Source organism: Syngnathus typhle, linkage group LG17 (genome assembly GCF_033458585.1).
Source record: "Syngnathus typhle isolate RoL2023-S1 ecotype Sweden linkage group LG17, RoL_Styp_1.0, whole genome shotgun sequence".
Classification (NCBI taxonomy): Eukaryota; Metazoa; Chordata; class Actinopteri; order Syngnathiformes; family Syngnathidae; genus Syngnathus; species Syngnathus typhle.
The window spans coordinates 486,383-503,157 of NC_083754.1; the positions used below are offsets into that span (position 1 = coordinate 486,383).

Consider the following 16,775-nt stretch of genomic DNA (forward strand, 5'->3'; position numbering starts at 1 on the left):
CCATACCTATGGACTAGATGGCTTCAATTGGAATCCGAGCAGACCATATCGGGATATGGGATGTTTCCCTTACTGCGATTGGATTGCAAAGTACCCGTGTACAGTATATCATTGTGCCGTTCTCGGCCAGCGGTCACGCAAATTGTCCACGGGCCCTCTCCCACTCACGGCACTCACGGCGCTCACGGCGCTCTCAACAGTCTAGCGCGTGCGTCGACCTGGTCGCCACGGCAACCCACTGCGTCGGAGACTTAAAAAGCCATTTGCGAGCGACCGCTCTTTCCCGAAAGAGTCGATTCACGTTGGCTGCATGCGTGGGAAGAAAGACAAAAGGGCCGGCTGACCGACCGACCGACCGACCGACAAAAAGGGGAGCTGGGTGGAATGTTGACAACGTGTTGCTTGTTGCGAGCTTCCAAATCATTCCTTCCATTTGGAACCTCTTTTAAGAAATCATTGAGCAATAGGTCCGCGCTGGCTAATGTCTTTTTTTTTTTTGCATTTCCATCACTGACGTCATGGGACTGCAGGAGAAAAGAAGTGAGCGAGGATGAGAGCAATGACTTTGTGCTTTCAACTGTCCAGCTATTCAGAGTCCAAATTGAAACATTTGATATCCTTGACAAGTGAATGGAGGCAGAATAACGATGAAAAAAAGACAACTTTGGCTTAGGGTTCGGGCGAGGAGTTGCTTGCTCGCTAACGAGCTAAAACGTCAAAATATGGTGCTGCTGACTGAGAAAAAGTGGTTTTGATTCCGCCATGAACTCGTGACGTCATTTGTGTTCAGACGATATAAGTTAAGATTCATTCAATCCTTTCCGCCAGCCAGCCAGCCAGCCAACCAAACACATCCTTGCACTCACTCTCTGCCTTCCTTCAATTTCCTGCCACTGTGCCAGAAGACTGCGCCAAAGGCCTTTGACTGTGCAAACAAAATAACCATAAGCGCGCGCACGCACATTTATAGATTCATAAATCATTGTGAGCTTTCATCTTCAAATCCTTGACAACTTGATAAGAATGGGATTCAAAATAGTGACACAAAACATATACAAGTGTCATTGCTAAAAATCAAAGACGCCAATGCTAGCCCAAAACACTGCCATCACTCGATCAGCGTTCAAAAATGAATACTAAAAATAGGAAGACGTACTATGATAGAGTTGTAGTGCTGAAAATCAGCAAGAATATTCTGTAGAAAAAAAAAAAAAAGTGGGACAGAACATAGTACTGTATTCTTTTCCTGGATTTCCTGGAGACATTCATGAATACGAGTTGCACACATGAATGGCATTGGCGTGGCCTCCACGCACACACGCGTGCGCGCGCCCGCGAAGGGACGTCTAATTGCAATCAGCGTGCTCTGCATGTGCAAAAGGAAATAATCAGCGTTGATTAGAGATGCTGAGTCGGATCACAGTCAATCATCAGTTTCCGCCTCCTTCCCAACAAGTCAGGCTTGGTAGCATGTAGCATTTTTGTCTTTGTCCCAAAAAATGTCTTGATGATTGATTATGGATTGATCAATTAGTCGTGGTTTCTTCAGCGGCTTGTGTTAAATGTTTCTTCAGCCAGCCAGCCAGGCAGCCAGGCAGCCAGGCAGCCAGCCAGCCAGGCAGCCAGCCAGCCAGCCAGCCAGGCAGCCAGCCAGCCAGCCAGCCAGCCAGCCAGCCAGCCAGCCAGCCAGCCAGCCAGCCAGCCAGGCAGCCAGGCAGCCAGCCAGGCAGCCAGGCAGCCAGGCAGCCAGGCAGCCAGCCAGCCAGGCAGCCAGCCAGCCAGGCAGCCAGCCAGCCAGCCAGCCAGGCAGCCAGCCAGCCAGGCAGCCAGCCGGAGGGCCAGCCAGCCAGCCAGCCGGGCTACGCATGAGCACATTAGTGATGTGATTGGGGAACTCACATCATTTCAAAGCTATTGTTTTGATTTTAGGTCCACGTTTGCTTGCTAGTGTGAAAAATGAAGCCGACGCAACGCTGCCCTCTAGTGGTACTTGAAGACATCACCTGCCTCAAAAGTCATTAACCCGTGTAAGAAAACACGGTTACATTTAATCACGCAAACAGATACAATAGAATTAAAAATACATTCAAATTGCACATTCCATTCAATGTGTTTTTGTTTGGAAAAAGGGACGGCAACATATCGTTGTGAAAATGAGCTTAGCATTAGCTCGTTTGTCAGTCCAGAAGGTGAGCGGCGTGGCGACGGCAGAACTCGCTGAAGGTCAAGTGCTCCACGGCGAACGGGACGTCCTTCCACTTCTTGACCGTGGTCCTGCCGCCTGGCGTCTCCAGGGCAAAGTGCTTGATGGCCAAGTTGGGCAGCAGCGCCAGCTTGTGGTACTTAAGCTCGTAGCCCCACCGCTGCAACGCAATGCATGGTGGGACACTCGCGACGCAACAACGGACCCGATTAATTGTTTGTCCAGAAACTACGGTGGTAGTAAGCTTCTAGTCTTGATCCTCTGCACCGAGCGCCTGACCATTATTGCGATTGCTAGCGAAAAGTCAAGGCAAAGTCGACCGGTACCTTGTTGCAATTGCCGTTGTTGCACGTGATGATGCAGCCTGGCTCCCAGTCCTCAAACGTCTTGTCCAGATAGACCGGAGTGCCCTGGTTGTAGCGACTCCTGAGACGGTAGACTGGTGGGTCAAACGGCGGCGGGTCGGTCGGTCGGCGGTGCGTGGCGCACGTGGCCGCCAGCTGACCTGAATTGCAGGTTGACGTTGACGTAATGCGTTTTGTCCAGCAACTGGATGTCGCTTCCTCGCGCCACAGCCGTCAAGCAGTTGGCGCACAGCAGCTGGACTTGGGCGGCCGAGTAGCCGCCGCCGCCGGCGCCGCCGCCGCCGCCGCCACCGCCGCTGTTCTTCTCCTCCTCCGTTGCCACCCAAGCGCCCTGCTGGAGCTGGGCGATCTGGAGCGGGTTTGGTTTCCAGTCTGAGCGCTACTGTTCTTGGTTTTTGTCAAATCATTTGACGATAGGTGATAGAACGACCAAAAATAAGGTTCTCTTTTTGGCCTGGCCGGCTCACTCACCTTGGCCCTGAACTCTGGCGGGCTCATCTGGTGAATGGTGCCGACGGCGGCGGCGGTGAGGCCCTCCAGGTAAGTGTTGAGGTGCTCGCGTCGCTCCTCGGGCCCGCCGCGCTGGGCCACCAGCGAGTAGTGGCTGTCTTGGGCGCGGGCGCGACCGCGCGCCTGCTGCTGGGCGATCTCGTTGGTCAGCAGGCCGTAGCGCACCACCAGGTTGCACTCGGTGATGTCCAGGCCCTCTTCGGCCACGCTGGTGGCGATCAGGAGGTTGACGGAGCCCAGGCGGAAGTTGCGGATGGTTTCGTTGCGATCGTGCTGCGGGAAAAGTCACGGTTGATCCGAGCCAGTGGAGAGATACGTACCATCGTGCGCTCGGCTCAATTGTTTTGGTTATCTGCGACGCTAGCCGGCTCACCTGCGTCATGCCGGCGCCGCCGGTTACGGTGGCGGGCTTAATGCCGGCCGAGCGCAGTTGCTCTTTGGCGAGCGCCCATCGGTGCAGTGCCTGCGTGCTCCGGCGGGTCTTGCTGAAGATGATTCCTCTGGACTCGGCGTTGGGAGAAAAGTGCCTCAGCAGGACGCTCTCCAGCTGCTCCATTTTGGGATTTGCGTAACGCGTGTCGCGAGCCATGGTCAGCAGCCCGGCTTGGTTGTCTGCGGGCCCACCGCCGAGTAACCCATGTTGGAATTGCAGCCCCCATAAAATGTTCAAAGAGAAGCAGCCACCTTGGAAAAGATTGACCAGGAAGCGGTCGATGTCATCCGTGATTGTGGTCTCTGTGTAGAAGTCGTGGAGAGAAGTCAGCGCGTCCTCCATCAGCAGCGTGTCGTGGATCAGCAGCGCGTCGTTGTACTGCCGCAGATGGATGGCGCATTGTTGCAGTCGCCTGTCGCGCTCCTTCACGCCTGCAACGCAGGCGCCGTCGGCATCAGCTCAAGTGCGATCAATCGCAATCAAATCTGGACATTGGAGTAGGAAGTGTCGTTTCCTTGCGTTGACGTCCCACTTGGTGTGGAACCAAAAGTTGGAACATTTCTTCCAGGTAAGCTCAAATGACCTCTCTTCTGCAGTGCGACCACATCGCTCTCGTACTCCTGCGTGCCAAACTCTCTGAGGGTGACGTCCTCGGGAGGCTCCATGAAAGCGTGGATAGCTTGCATCATCCACTTCACGTGCGCACCAAATGGATCCTACCACGCGCAGTCAGTCCACTTAGATGCTTGGAACAAAAGAACAAAAGTGCGTGCGTGCGTGCGTGCGTGCGTGCGTGCGCGCGTGCGTACCTCCTGTCTTTTGTCCACGATATCAAAGGTTTGAAGAGGCCTGGCTATCTTTACGTTGAGCTCATCAATGCAGTTTTCGGCGCAAACGATGGCGCAGTCCAAGTTGGCGCACATCTGATACACACGTGATGGTGGTAAATGCCCGCCATCCAAATGTATGTAAGCGTTTGTACCTCCAGGACATGCTGCACGGCTTTCTCCGGACTTTTGGCTCCTCCCGATCCCAGCGACGCCGTGAGGCCGAGGACCTGCGGCAGCCGTCCGTGGCCGCTCATCTTCTTCTCCAGGTAGAGCCTCATGATCTTGTTATACACCGTCTTCTTGACAGTGCGGTGACACTCGTCCACCACGAGCAGGGTGATGTCTGCGAGCGCGCGTTCACAGCAACATCCCCCGCTATTGGCGCGCTCGCTCGCTCACTTGGGGTTCTCGCATCAACCTACCCGAGAGCTCCACGTGTTTGTCTTCCTCATCGCTGTCCAGGGCATTCAGGAGGATCTGCGCTGTGCACACGAGAAGGTCGCGGTCCCGCAGGACGGCGCCCAGGAAATCCTTTTGGTCGCTGTCGCTGCTCACTGCTGTCACTTTGTAGGCGTGCCCCAAGAATGGCTGGAACTCCTTGCTATAGTGCTGCTCAACCAGGTGCACCTGGAAGAGTCAAAGCAACACTGACAACCGGACTGGGCTAAGTCCGTTTTGATCATTTGGTGATGACAAGCGGTTAACAAAATGAATGAATGAATGAATGAATGGATGGATGGATGGATGGATGGATGGATGGATGGATGGACGGACGGAAAAAAGAATGTGTCAAATGAATACATTTGATGATCCTTACCGTATTGACCAGGACCACCACCTTGGCCCCAGGCGTCCTTTCCAAATGCTTGTGGGCCACGTAGACGGCGGCTCGCGTCTTGCCCGCTCCCGTTGGCAGCCACACGATGATGTTCTCCCCCTGCAGAGCCCTTTGGACCACCTCCTCCTGGTACCCGTGAAGAATCACACCTGCCATCCCGGAACGTCTGCAACAGGTGGCTAAGAAGAATTTGACTTCAACTAACTAGTGTTCAGAGAGCCGAATGTCAAGGACCCAGCCGGCTCGGCGAAACTCACCTTAGCGATCTGCTGACCTGCAGGGAAACGAAAGTAAACCCGAGTACTCGGAGCGGAGCGGAGCGGGGCGGGGCTCAGTCGGAACGACACGATTGCAATACGTAGTTATTAGAATACAGTTATGACACGCTGTAGCTAGCGTGCCAGACGGCTTCCAAATAGTGCTGCGGCCAAACCTTTAGCAGAAAGATGAAGAAGAAAGTAGGAATGTTGACAAGTCGCATGCAAATGAGCGCAGACGCATTGGCTGGCTGGCGTGCGTGCGTGCCTACGTGCTTGCTCCTCCTCCTCGCGTGGGAAGAGGAAACTCAAGGACATGACGACACGAAACGAAACCCAAATGGTAGGAGTCAGTCCAGTGAGTTAGCTTGCCACACTTGACGTCGAAAGATGACTTCGCACAAAAAGTCTTTATTGTCATTAATAGTACTATAGTGACAGACAGCAAATGGCAGGCGTTTCAACATTGGGATCCAGCAGGCATGCGCGCGCGCGCGCACCCGCGCTTGGAGGCGGGGCTAAATAGCTTGTCTGTCCTTGTTCTTTCATGTGCTTCTTACTTCTGCCACAACGTCATGGAAACGCAACACATGACGGTGCAAGTAACAAACCTTTTTTTTCTGGATGTATATGAAGGCAGCGAATTCTTCCATAGCACCCATTGAACGCACTTTTGTTTGAAGACAGAAGTACAGCAAATGTCTATGTTTTAACCTCAGATCGAGATGTAACCTCGCACAAAGGAGCTCAAATGCCTTCATTCCCTATGACGAACGAGACCTAAAACGGAACACGTGTTTGCTTTCGTGCTCTTTTCTTTTTTTTAAATACATTTCTTATGTACAACAAAATAATAAGCGCAGTAGGGAGGCTTCAAGTGTGTCAGTAACCAAAGGCAGCGCGGCGGCGGCGGCGGCGGCTTTCAAGTCCCCGAGGTCCAGTTTTTGGCGACATGTGGAATGACGTTTGACTTTTTTTTTTCTTTTTTTTTTTTTTTTTTAATAAAGTGGGTTTCTGGTGTAGAACTTTGGTACTGCGTTTTGCCGCATTGGAGTCCTGCGCAAAAAAGTAAAAAAAACAAACCCAGCAGCAGCAACAACAACAAAAAAAACATGTTCATTTTTCGATGAGGCCACCGTCTTTGAGCTTGAAGTAGAAGAACTTTTCGAGCGTGTTGGCCGACTTGCAATACTCGCTGTCGGGCGGGTTGTACTCGCGGCAGTTGGTGATGATGCGCTGCAGGTCGGCGATGAACAGCTTCTTGGTCACGTAGTAGCGATTCTTCAGGCGCTCCGTCATGGTCTTCAGGTCTGCGCAGATCATAGAAAAAGCAACCAAAGAAAGAATGGAGGAGAATACTTACTTTCAAATAAGCCCGGGTGATAGATACTGTTTGGAAAGATGACACGGAATGAGCGGCGGTGGCGGCGGCGGCATACCGATGGGAAAGCGGATGATCTCGTAGTAATCGGGCGCTTCGGACTTCTTGACGGGTTCCATGAAGGGCCAAGCGTCAGGGTGAGTCTAAAAATGTCACAAAGGTTTGCTTGCGTGCAGCCAAAAGCGGTGAAAGCTGGCTACTGCAAGTATGCTTACGGTAGCTACCTTTATTTGAGCCAGTAGGTTCTTGAGCATGTTGTACAATACATCGGGGTCCTTCACTTCTTTCCTATTAACAAAAGCAAGTCATAACATGTGGATTTGAAATCAAGGATTTCCTATTTCCTACTTGACTGCAATGTCCATTTTGCACTAACAAAGGGTTTGAGTTTGTTGGAACAAAGTCCAATTGCGTTCCATATTACAGATTGGAAACGCATGCGCTCAACTCATTGCCACTTACCCTTTCTCCTTGATGCTTGGCTTCCAGCCTGTTTCTCCTTGGGGACAATAAAGAAAACAACTTGAGCACACTTTGGCTAACATTGCGGCGGCGCTGCGGAGGCGCTGCGGAGGCCGGCCGGCCGGCGACACTCACGAATGCCGGGAATGCTCTCCACGGGGATCTGTCGCACGCCCTCCTTGAAGCAGGTGAGGCCCGGGTAGACCTTCCTGATCTGACTCTGCTTCCTCTCGATCAGCTTCTTGATGATCTGACGGGGCAGGGGAGGGAAGGCAGTTGGAGGGGCGACGCTACGTCACCGTTAGCGACTGCGCGCGCGTCCAATGAGACGGCTAACCTCTTTCTGCCTCTTGATGATGTGCGACAGCTCCGTATAGGGGATCCTGGGGTTCAGCTCACACTCCATCAGCGTGGCTCCCTCGTAATCTTTAATGTAGCCCAGGTAGCGGCTCTTGGGCACTTTGATGTCTTTGGAGAATCCCTGCCAGAACCAGGTCCGATTTGATGGAAAGGAACCAAAACAAAAAAGTCGAGTGGAGAGAGAGAGAGCGAGAGCAAGAGCGAGCGAGCGAGCGAGCGAGCTCACCTGCTTTTTGAAGTAGCCAATTGCGTACTCGTCGGCGTAGGTGAGGAAGTAGAGGATGTTGTGCTTGATGTGGTACTCCTTCAGGTGGTTCATCAAGTGAGTGCCGTAGCCCTGACCGAGGGAGAGCACATTTGAGTTGGAGTCTTGTTCAGATAAAGCCGCCGGCCTCGCGTACCTTCACTTGCTCGTTGGAGGTGACGGCGCAGAAGACGATCTCTGTGAAGCCCTGGGTGGGAAACATCCTAAAACAGATGCCCCCGATGACGCGGCCGTCTTTGATCAGGGCTAAAGTCTTGTGCTTCCTTTTGGTTGGAAAAAAGAAAAACAAAGGGAAACCTGTGAGGAGCGCTCGCCAGTGGCGGACCGGACCGGACCAGACGAGACGAGGGATCTTACGGGTCAAAGACGAGCCGTGTGATGTACTCTTTGGGCATGCGAGGTAACTGGTGCGAGAAGACATTCTGCAGGCCCACCAGCCACATCAGGATCTTCTTGTTGGACTTTTGGGACAGCGAGTTGCCGATCACGTGGAACTCAATGATGCCGCGACGCTCCTCCAGACGGGCTGTCTCGTCACGGGCCGCGTTGGGCGTCAGCAGGTTGGTCTGCAAATGGAAACGCGTCCCGTGGCTTCGGTTCCGACACTAGCCGCGATCAAATGGAAATAGCACCACCTCGGGGCCCAACATGGCGGCGGGGTCGGTGATGGTCATCATGACCTCGTTGACCAGCTCCATTGGAATGTCGCCCATCACCCGGATGCGCTTTGCGTCCTCCAGCGTCAGCGCCTCGGGGAGTTTACGCTTTTCGCCTGAAAAGAGGAAGAGCGGGTCATTACGAAGACTTTGGGCGGCACCTCACGCAAATCCCAGACGCTAACCTGTAATGAGCTCGGAACCCGACGCATCCAGAGACGAACCGGCGGCGCTCAGAGCCTTGGAGAGGGCGGACGAGCCGGACGCCGCCGCCGCCACCGCCGCCGGACTGATCACTGCACGACCACGCTCGCATTTTTAGATATTATGCTATCGATCCATCTTTAGATATTATGCTATCGATCCATCTTTAATGGTTTAATGACACATGGGAGCATGGAAAATGTCGTCCGTCTGGCCTTCCTTCCGTCGGCCCAACCCTCCCTCCCTCCCTCCCTCCCTCCCTCCCTCCCTCCCTCTCACCCGTCTGATGTCCCAGCTGCGTCCCGTCGGCGGCAGGCACGGTGAAGTCGGCCTCCCAGATGGGAGAATTTTCTCCGTAGATTTCCTCCTCCAGCATAGAGAGAAACCTGTCCGCAACGGATGCAATTCCTTTAGCAAAGTGTGCAAAATGGTTCTGGAGGCCAATACTTTCAAGTTGAAGGAGAAGATTGCACATTGCAAACGGAGCCACGTTCAGTCCATTTGAAGTGAATGGATCCGTTTGACGCACGCTTGAACTCGGACGACTCATTTTACGGTCAGCCGTAAAAATCGCAATGGTCGCCCGGGCGAGGCTTACTTGGGAAAGTGCGTCAAGATGAGCGTGCGCTTCTCAGGCAGCAGCTTGTCCTTTTCCACGCGGAACTTCTCCAGGAGCTGGCGCCGCGTGACGGTGAAGATGGACTTGAGCAGGCTGCGCCCGAAGACGTGCGTGGTCTCGTAGCGCGGCAGGCTGTCGTTGCTCTGCGGCACGTGGCAGTAGCACAGCCAGCGCGTGTAGTCCACCTTGTAGGCCGTGCCGTCGTCCTTCTGCGTGCGCTGCCGGTACTGCGTGGGCGTCTCCAGCTTCCAGTAGTTGAGGCACAGCAGGAACATCTTGGACAGCTCGAACATGGTCTGGCGCTCCTTGGGCGCCAGGTGGCTGAATTTGTACTGCACAAAGTTTAACACGCCCTTCGGAGAGGAACATTGCAAAAATGTCTGTCATTTTTGCTTTTTGTCTTGAGTGCGAACTGACGTTTGCCATTCACCTGCTCGATGTTGGGTTTTTCAAAGGGCGGACTGCCCAGTGATCCTTCCACCACTGGCTGGCTCATCTGCAGGATGGATTTCCTCAGCAGCTACCAAATTACGACCATGTTATGACACACTTTGTGTGGATGTGGCTTGAATGTTGAAACGCGCGCTCACCTTGAACAGGTAGAAGTAGACCTGCTTGGTGTCCGTGTCCTCCTCCTTGTGCACGGACATGAACAGGTTCTCCACATCCACCACCATTCCGAGCAGCCTGTTGATCTCGTCCTCGGACACGTTCTCCAGGTGAGACACGTGATCGGCTGCAAGACGCAAAACCGCGAGGCGTCGGAATGAACCTTGATGTATTCATTTTGAAGAGAATGTGGAGCGCGAACTTTCTGAAATGTTCTCCCCACGGCTACCACGATTGGGCCAATTGACGTAAGTTCCTCCACCAGTTTGCCTTATGAGTGACGCCGCTACAAAATGATGCTACACCTTTGCATTTAGTTTCACGTATCATTCGGACAGACTCGAGGCCGCTTGGTTGGAGAACTTCACTTGTTGCCAGGTGGTGATTTTGCAACGCTGCTCCGATGACAATTGGCAAGGCGATGTTTACAAACACTGTCAAAGCTAAACTCTCAAGTTGTGATGGGCTCAAGTCTGTTCGAATGACACCAGAAAGACAATTGGGGATGAAGTTGAGAGTGACTTTTGGGACAGACCGCCCCACCCCACCCCACCCCACCCCGTCCGTCCGTCCGTATTCTGTGAGTCGGTAGGTACCGACCCAGAGCATGTCCACAACTGCGGCACGGCTCGCTCAGGCTGGCGGCATGTTGCTGCAGGTCGACACGGGGTGCCGTGGGAGGTTTCGGGTTCTTCCATCCGTTGCATTTGCATGTGTCACTGGCCTGAACACAAACACACATAGCAGTGAATAGAAAGAACGCAATGTGGAGGGAATACGTACATGGACTTTGTTGTGCTTTGGTGCCTTGAAGCTAACCTTCATTAGGCAGCCGACTAACATTAGCTCTTGTCGCTATGTGTTTACGACCTCTCACAAATAGAATAAATGCAGTCATTCCAGCGGAGCGCTTTGTTTTGAACGTGAGCCGGCCATGCTAATAGGCGGCGAGCTAACTACCTTGCAGGCGGAGAAAACCCCAAGTTTCTCCAGCTTCTTCGCCCGTGGAAAGGCTCGAACCTGGGCTTTCTTCTGGCTGGCGCGTTGCTGCTGGCTCAGCCCAGGCCTGGCCGGGTCACTGTTGCCTGAACCGGAGCCAGTCGCCGCGGCGGCGGCGGCCGCGGCGGGGCCAGACACAGTCGACCCTGCAGCCGACTGGGCTTGGAGAAGCCGGGGTTGCAGGCCCTGCACCGCCGGGTCCGACATTTCAAACGCTTTCCTCTTCTACTTCTTCGCTTTCCGGTGAGCTCGTGTGCTGCGTTTGGGTACGCTAGGAACTTTGACAAACAGCTGGCCGAGAAAAGGACGAAGCAGTATTATCACTGTGAGTCTCCCCTCTCTTAAAAGAAAAGAACAAACCAACCAAAGGTAGTCGTCAAGACTGATAATTAAACTTGATGTTACTGAGGTGTACTCGAATTCCTTCAACGCTGACCAATACGCGTGTCCATCAAAAATGCAATGATACTGAGTATTACTGACATACTGAAGTTAGAGAGATTTGAAATGAGACGTCATTTTGCACAATCCGCTAGGTTTTCAGGTAGCCTGAAGGCAACGCGCTTTTCCAGAGGACTGTGGGTAGTGTAGTGTTTTTGTGTTTCCTTCCTTCTCCCGCTAATCAACTTTTAACATTAGAATTTAGTCTTCTTAATTGGTTAATAATCTAGAGATTGACCTCTAAAAATGAAAGAATCTTTCATTTAAAAAGAAAAATAGGTGTCACTAGACTGGATGTGATCATGATCGTTTATCAGGTATTAGACACTGGGGAAAAAAATGTAACTTCTCCAGGTTTATTGGTAAAATTACATGTTCTTTTTTTTTTTCCACCATCCTTGTCACTCTTCTACGCATAAGACAAATGAAGAAAATTGCCAAGGCAAGCAACTAGATTCACAAAGATGCTGAGACAGGAAAACCCAGAGTCGAGCATCTTGATTCACAAAGATGTTGAGACAGAACCAGTGCATTTAATACCATAGATTTAGCAAACAAAATAAAGACATGGAACAAAAACAAAAAAGAAGTAATGCTGAGACAGATGGGGACGCTGATTGCTTCCGATTGGTTATCAACTCCACAAATTAGTTGTTATTGAGGTTTAATGTTCAACCTACGTATGGGTGATGTTAATGACATTACTATTTTTATGCTTGGGTAATCTAACAATAAAAAAGAAATCATAGTGATGTTATCATAACATTTGTTATTAGGAGGACGATATTGCGGCTACACAGTTCTACCGAGAAGGAAGTCTGCCTGTTTGCCATCTTTTCCTGTTGCATTATTTTTCCACACAAATACAGAAACAAAATTAAGTGAGCTTCCGTGATGTGATTTTTTTTTTTTCTTTTTTTTTTAATAATACCACGGCTGGGATGTTTGTTCCCCTACGTGTCCACCATCAAAAGTTTGGGAGGGGTTGGGGGTCGGGGTCTTTAAAAGGTGATTGGTCGCCAGGCCGACGATGTGTCGGCCAAAGAGTTTGTAACTTCCGCCGTGTTTTGGTCCCAACGCCGTGACATTGTTTGACAGCTGGCTAATCATATCCGGTCCGCTCCATCCGAGTGGGTTAAGTGGCTGGGATCAGCTGGAGTGGAGGACGCCCCGCCCCGCCCCGTGAGGGTTAGTTGCCACCACCGCCCCCACAACACTGGCCGCCGCCGCGACCTTGGGGTGCCGCCTCCTGCAGGTCCACACCGCCTCGGGCCCGGCCGCCACCGGCCGCCCCGCCCTGCGGCTCGTTCTTGGGGAGCTTCTTGGCTGTTAGGAATCAGCGGAGATGTTTTGTTAAAACATTTTTCACCCACACATCGTCGTCGGCACGGTGGGTAATCAACGAGAGTAAAGAAAGCCACTCAAAATCGTTTTTTCTTGTTTTCCAAAATGATGACAAGAAAAAAGTAATTATAGTGACAGAAAACCCTTGGATTCTTGCCGGCCAATAAAAAGCCGTTGTTTCCAAATGTTGGACGTTTTTCTATTGATACAAATAGGAAACATAAATTCCATAGGTGAAATAGGAAATGAAATCATTTCCACCTTACTCGGGCAACTTTTCCCAAATCATATATTACAAATGCAACAACACTTACCTATCGCCATAAAAATCTCGTTCACATTCATGGCGGTCTTAGCTGACGTCTCCATGAAGAGCAAACTGTTGTCATCTGCGTACGCTTGGGCCTCCTGAAGACAATGCATGTGAGCAATTAGACCAAAAAGCAATCATCAAAGCAAAAACAAACGCGTCCGTTTCCAATCTTGACCTGGAAATCGACAGCTCTCTTGTTGGGCAAGTCGGCTTTATTCCCTGCCAGAGCAATAACAATGTTGGGGCTGGCCTGTCGCTGTAGCTCTTTCACCCAGTTCTTGGCACGGGTGAAAGTGTCCTTTAGAAAAGGAGAAAAAAGTTGCCAAAACATCCATCCATAGTTATAGTTGCACACACGCACGCACGCACGCACACACGCACGCACGCACGCACGCACCCACCCACACCCACGTGTCTACATATCTACTACAAATGATCAAGTGAGAGCACAAAGGTCTGTAGGAATAAAGTAATCATCAACCCAAATGGGAGGACAAGGGTCAGCAAACTAATAGCTTGAGTCTGCTCGTCTGAGCTTATGGCTTACTGTGTTGGTGATGTCATACACAACAATGGCCGCCTGGGCGCCTCTGTAATACATGGGCGCCAAGCTGTGGTAGCGCTCCTGGCCCGCAGTGTCCCAGATCTCAAACTTGACCGTTGTGTCATCCAAGCATACCGTCTGCGTCAGGAAGGCCGCTACGGCGGAAGAGAAAAGACGGCCGTTATCGGACTTTTTGACACGCATTTATTTCACATTCCAAAAACGGTAAAAATACAAACAGTTGTTCATCGCAAATATATTGTCCTGAAAACGTTGTTATGGTGACAGGCATAACCGTGATAAGAGTTTACAGGGCGGGTGGGGGCTGCTGACTCAGGTCCTCGTCACATGACAGAGGAACCCAAGCTCTCACTTCCACGGTGCAGACTTTAGAATAGAAGAGAGAGAAAAAAGTCATCTTTGACCAGCAGGGCCGCTGACTTAGGTGAAGATTGAACCCACCTCCGATTGTGCTCTCTTGATACTCGTGGAATTGGCCTTTGACAAAGCGTAGCACCAGGCTGGACTTGCCCACCGCCGACTCGCCCAGCAGCACCAGCTTGAACTGGCAGATTTTGTTGCTGGGCGCCGCGGCGCCGTTGGTCCGCGCGGGTCCGCCTCGTCCGGCCATGAGTGGGACTTGATTCGGGGTGGGGGAAGGTCGACGCGCTGGCCGGGTTCAGTTAGGGCAGGAGGCGAAGGAGGAAACCAAGCCAGGGCAACTGAGAAACACAAGTCGTTCCACTTCAAAAGGAGTTAACTTGACGTTGTGATGATCAGCTGTTCAAGCTCCGCACTTCAACACGGTCAGCGTCTGGCTGTGGGTTGTGGCCTACAACAGCGTTGTCACGTTGGATTTGTGCACATGCAAAAGTGCATCGGCGCTGTCAGAATCTTATCAACAGTTTGGATCTGCTCCGTAGGCATATTTTAGAGTGCCGTGATGTAATGTCTGAAAGAAAGTTATGTTTTAGCTTGCATTAGCTCTGATGCTAACAGCGCTGCGCTCAACGCATTACTTATCTTATTATTATCGATGCATTTTGACCGTGTCAGGCATTTTTAAACTTTCATCCATTAAAAGTTACAGACTAAATATTGCAATGTGTTCATTAAAAAAAAAACACAAAAAAAACCACATTTTGTGAACGGTACAAAAGGAGGAGCTGGACTTAACCCACGACTTCCTCATCCTGACACCAGCGGCTTGTGAGTTTTGTGCCGTTCTGTGTTGTAACACCTACCACTCAGTGGTACAGTTCAAAAAGCCATACTTGCACTAAAACGTTGCGAAACGTGGAGGCGCGCTGCAACAGGACGGGAAACGAGGGAAGTGGAAAGAAAGTGAGCAGAAAAGCGTTTTACCGCTGAGCACGGTAAAAAGTAGGGATCAGCCTCGGCAGGGTCACATGGCTCCAGTGTGGGGTGGGGGGGGGTCGAAACATGCCGAAAGGTGAAGTTAAAACATCACGGCTGATGCAATCAACTCAAAGTGCCGCTGAGCCTGGCTTAATCTTCAACATGTGATGGCAGATCACGACTCCCTCCATAAAATATTCAACAGCAGCCAATGGGGAGACTCAAGCGCATACACTGCTTGCCTTTTGGAACATTTGTAGGTTTCATGATGGATGTGTAGGACACTGAAAGCACGTGACTGTCAGCTAGACCAATGGACTGACGTTTGAAATAATGCACCTCAGGTCAAATTATTTTCTAGGGTACCATCAGTTCAGTCAAAGTCTGTTTTATTGAAGAAGAAAAATAATAATAATTCAATTGAACCGCAATTCAAAAGCAATGCCCGATTCTCATCAAATGTTCTTTTACTTCTCTGGCCTCTGTGGCTTTTTCTTGCATTCAAAATCTTGGCCACGTGTGTCAAGCGCCGATTGTTTTTTCGTTTGCCCCCCTGGGATTTACAGAGCTGCTCACATCGACGGATGCTTTTTTGGTTCTTGTTACTTGCATGCTTAATGGACCTCCACTGGGAAATGGCTCAAAGAGGGAGAGGGAGAGAAAGAGTGGGACAAAGAGGCAAAAGAAAAGGCAGGAAGGAGGAGCTGTCAAGAGGAGGGGGCTATGATATATTCACGACGACCTCATGAATGACATGATTCCGAGCCGAGAACTAACGGGTGCAGTCGCGTCCAAATATGGACAGGCTCACGATTGGCCTAAAAGGAGATGAGGATAGTATGGGACTGGCTCTTTCTTGAAATGAAACCTTTATTTACACGGCGGACAAAACGTGCAAGATGAAGCTATCAATCAGGCTACTTGCCAACTCCAGTCACTCTCCTGAAGCAAATGCTAGCTCGGTAGCATCATCAGCTGAGCATAACGGCGAGATATCGGAAGGAAGGAAGCGCTCCCCCCGGAAAAAAAACTTCGCATTCCGCTTACGTTAGCAGCCCAACATCAAAGTAAGCAAAACGCCGTTTCACGATCATACAAATCGGCGTTTCCTCTTGTTTGTTACTGTGGCCGAAAATTGTGTCATAAGCGGGTGCAAGATATGAAGTAGTGTCATGTTTTTTTGGTTTTGTTTTTTTCCCAGGACGTTCGGTTCGGTCTCGGCTACCTAGCAAAGCAGTATCACCACTTTTGATCGCTTTTGGAACATGAGCAACGTCTAGCTCATTTTCATTTATAATTAAACGACTAGTGCTACGACCGACCCACTGGTTCGTTAGGGATTTGAATAGATTGGACTTACATCACTCTTTCTTCCTTGGCTGCTCTCATCGGCCGTCTTCTCCTTCGTCTTCTTTTTGGGCTTTGTGGCCTTTCCTTCCGGGAACCGCCCACTTTGACGTCCTTATCCGCCTGACCAATGACAGCCCTACGCAACAAGTATCGCGAGACTTTAATATTTAGGCCAAATACGTGTTTGTTTGTTTGTTGTTGTTGAGACGTTTGGAATATTTGATTGACAACAAATCCATTCATAGTTGAACGAAAAAAGGGAAGACTTCAATGCAATGGTATCGTCGTGACATTTGAAAATTGTCCAGTAAAAATATTCTTAAAACAAGAACAAAATATACATTTGAAATCCAACAAATACGACAGTGCATTTTCCAGCAAAAATATTCTTAAAACAAGCAAAATGTACGAGACAAAACAAAAAAGTAACAAT

At 50.8% G+C, this 16,775-nt stretch overlaps 3 protein-coding genes across 5 annotated transcripts; all 3 read right to left on the reverse strand.

Annotated features, from left to right (window-relative positions):
* Positions 1-2,014: 2,014 nt before the first annotated feature.
* Positions 2,015-5,734, reverse strand: dhx58 (DEXH (Asp-Glu-X-His) box polypeptide 58). Of its 3 annotated transcripts, none has more exons than XM_061304128.1 (13): positions 5,613-5,734; positions 5,437-5,453; positions 5,159-5,345; positions 4,764-4,968; positions 4,494-4,684; positions 4,321-4,434; positions 4,095-4,227; positions 3,763-3,942; positions 3,452-3,690; positions 3,040-3,351; positions 2,709-2,917; positions 2,530-2,629; positions 2,015-2,363 (listed from the first exon to the last, which is right to left on the reverse strand). In XM_061304128.1, the coding sequence occupies exons 1-13, from the start codon at positions 5,658-5,660 to the stop codon at positions 2,178-2,180; spliced, it is 2,121 nt and encodes a 706-aa protein (XP_061160112.1). In that variant the 5' UTR covers positions 5,661-5,734; the 3' UTR covers positions 2,015-2,177. The 3 variants fall into 3 exon arrangements, with proteins under 3 accessions (XP_061160112.1, XP_061160114.1, XP_061160113.1); XM_061304130.1 differs by having other exon boundaries at positions 5,159-5,358; positions 5,613-5,727; XM_061304129.1 differs by having other exon boundaries at positions 5,159-5,358; positions 5,437-5,699.
* A 673-nt stretch (positions 5,735-6,407) lies between these two features.
* kat2a (K(lysine) acetyltransferase 2A) lies at positions 6,408-11,496 on the reverse strand. The gene is made up of 17 exons (XM_061304127.1): positions 10,953-11,496; positions 10,593-10,716; positions 9,974-10,119; positions 9,814-9,903; positions 9,363-9,736; positions 9,044-9,150; positions 8,746-8,856; positions 8,540-8,676; positions 8,262-8,470; positions 8,041-8,167; positions 7,866-7,976; positions 7,617-7,760; positions 7,415-7,529; positions 7,280-7,316; positions 7,042-7,105; positions 6,876-6,960; positions 6,408-6,746 (listed from the first exon to the last, which is right to left on the reverse strand). Exons 1-17 carry the CDS (start codon positions 11,196-11,198, stop codon positions 6,553-6,555), a joined length of 2,421 nt encoding a protein of 806 aa, XP_061160111.1. The 5' UTR covers positions 11,199-11,496; the 3' UTR covers positions 6,408-6,552.
* Positions 11,497-11,945: 449 nt separating this feature from the next.
* rab5c (RAB5C, member RAS oncogene family) lies at positions 11,946-16,478 on the reverse strand. Its single transcript, XM_061304135.1, has 6 exons — positions 16,353-16,478; positions 14,096-14,355; positions 13,637-13,788; positions 13,265-13,387; positions 13,091-13,184; positions 11,946-12,758 (listed from the first exon to the last, which is right to left on the reverse strand). The coding sequence occupies exons 2-6, from the start codon at positions 14,262-14,264 to the stop codon at positions 12,622-12,624; spliced, it is 675 nt and encodes a 224-aa protein (XP_061160119.1). The 5' UTR covers positions 14,265-14,355; positions 16,353-16,478; the 3' UTR covers positions 11,946-12,621.
* Between the last annotated feature and the right edge of the window lie 297 nt (positions 16,479-16,775).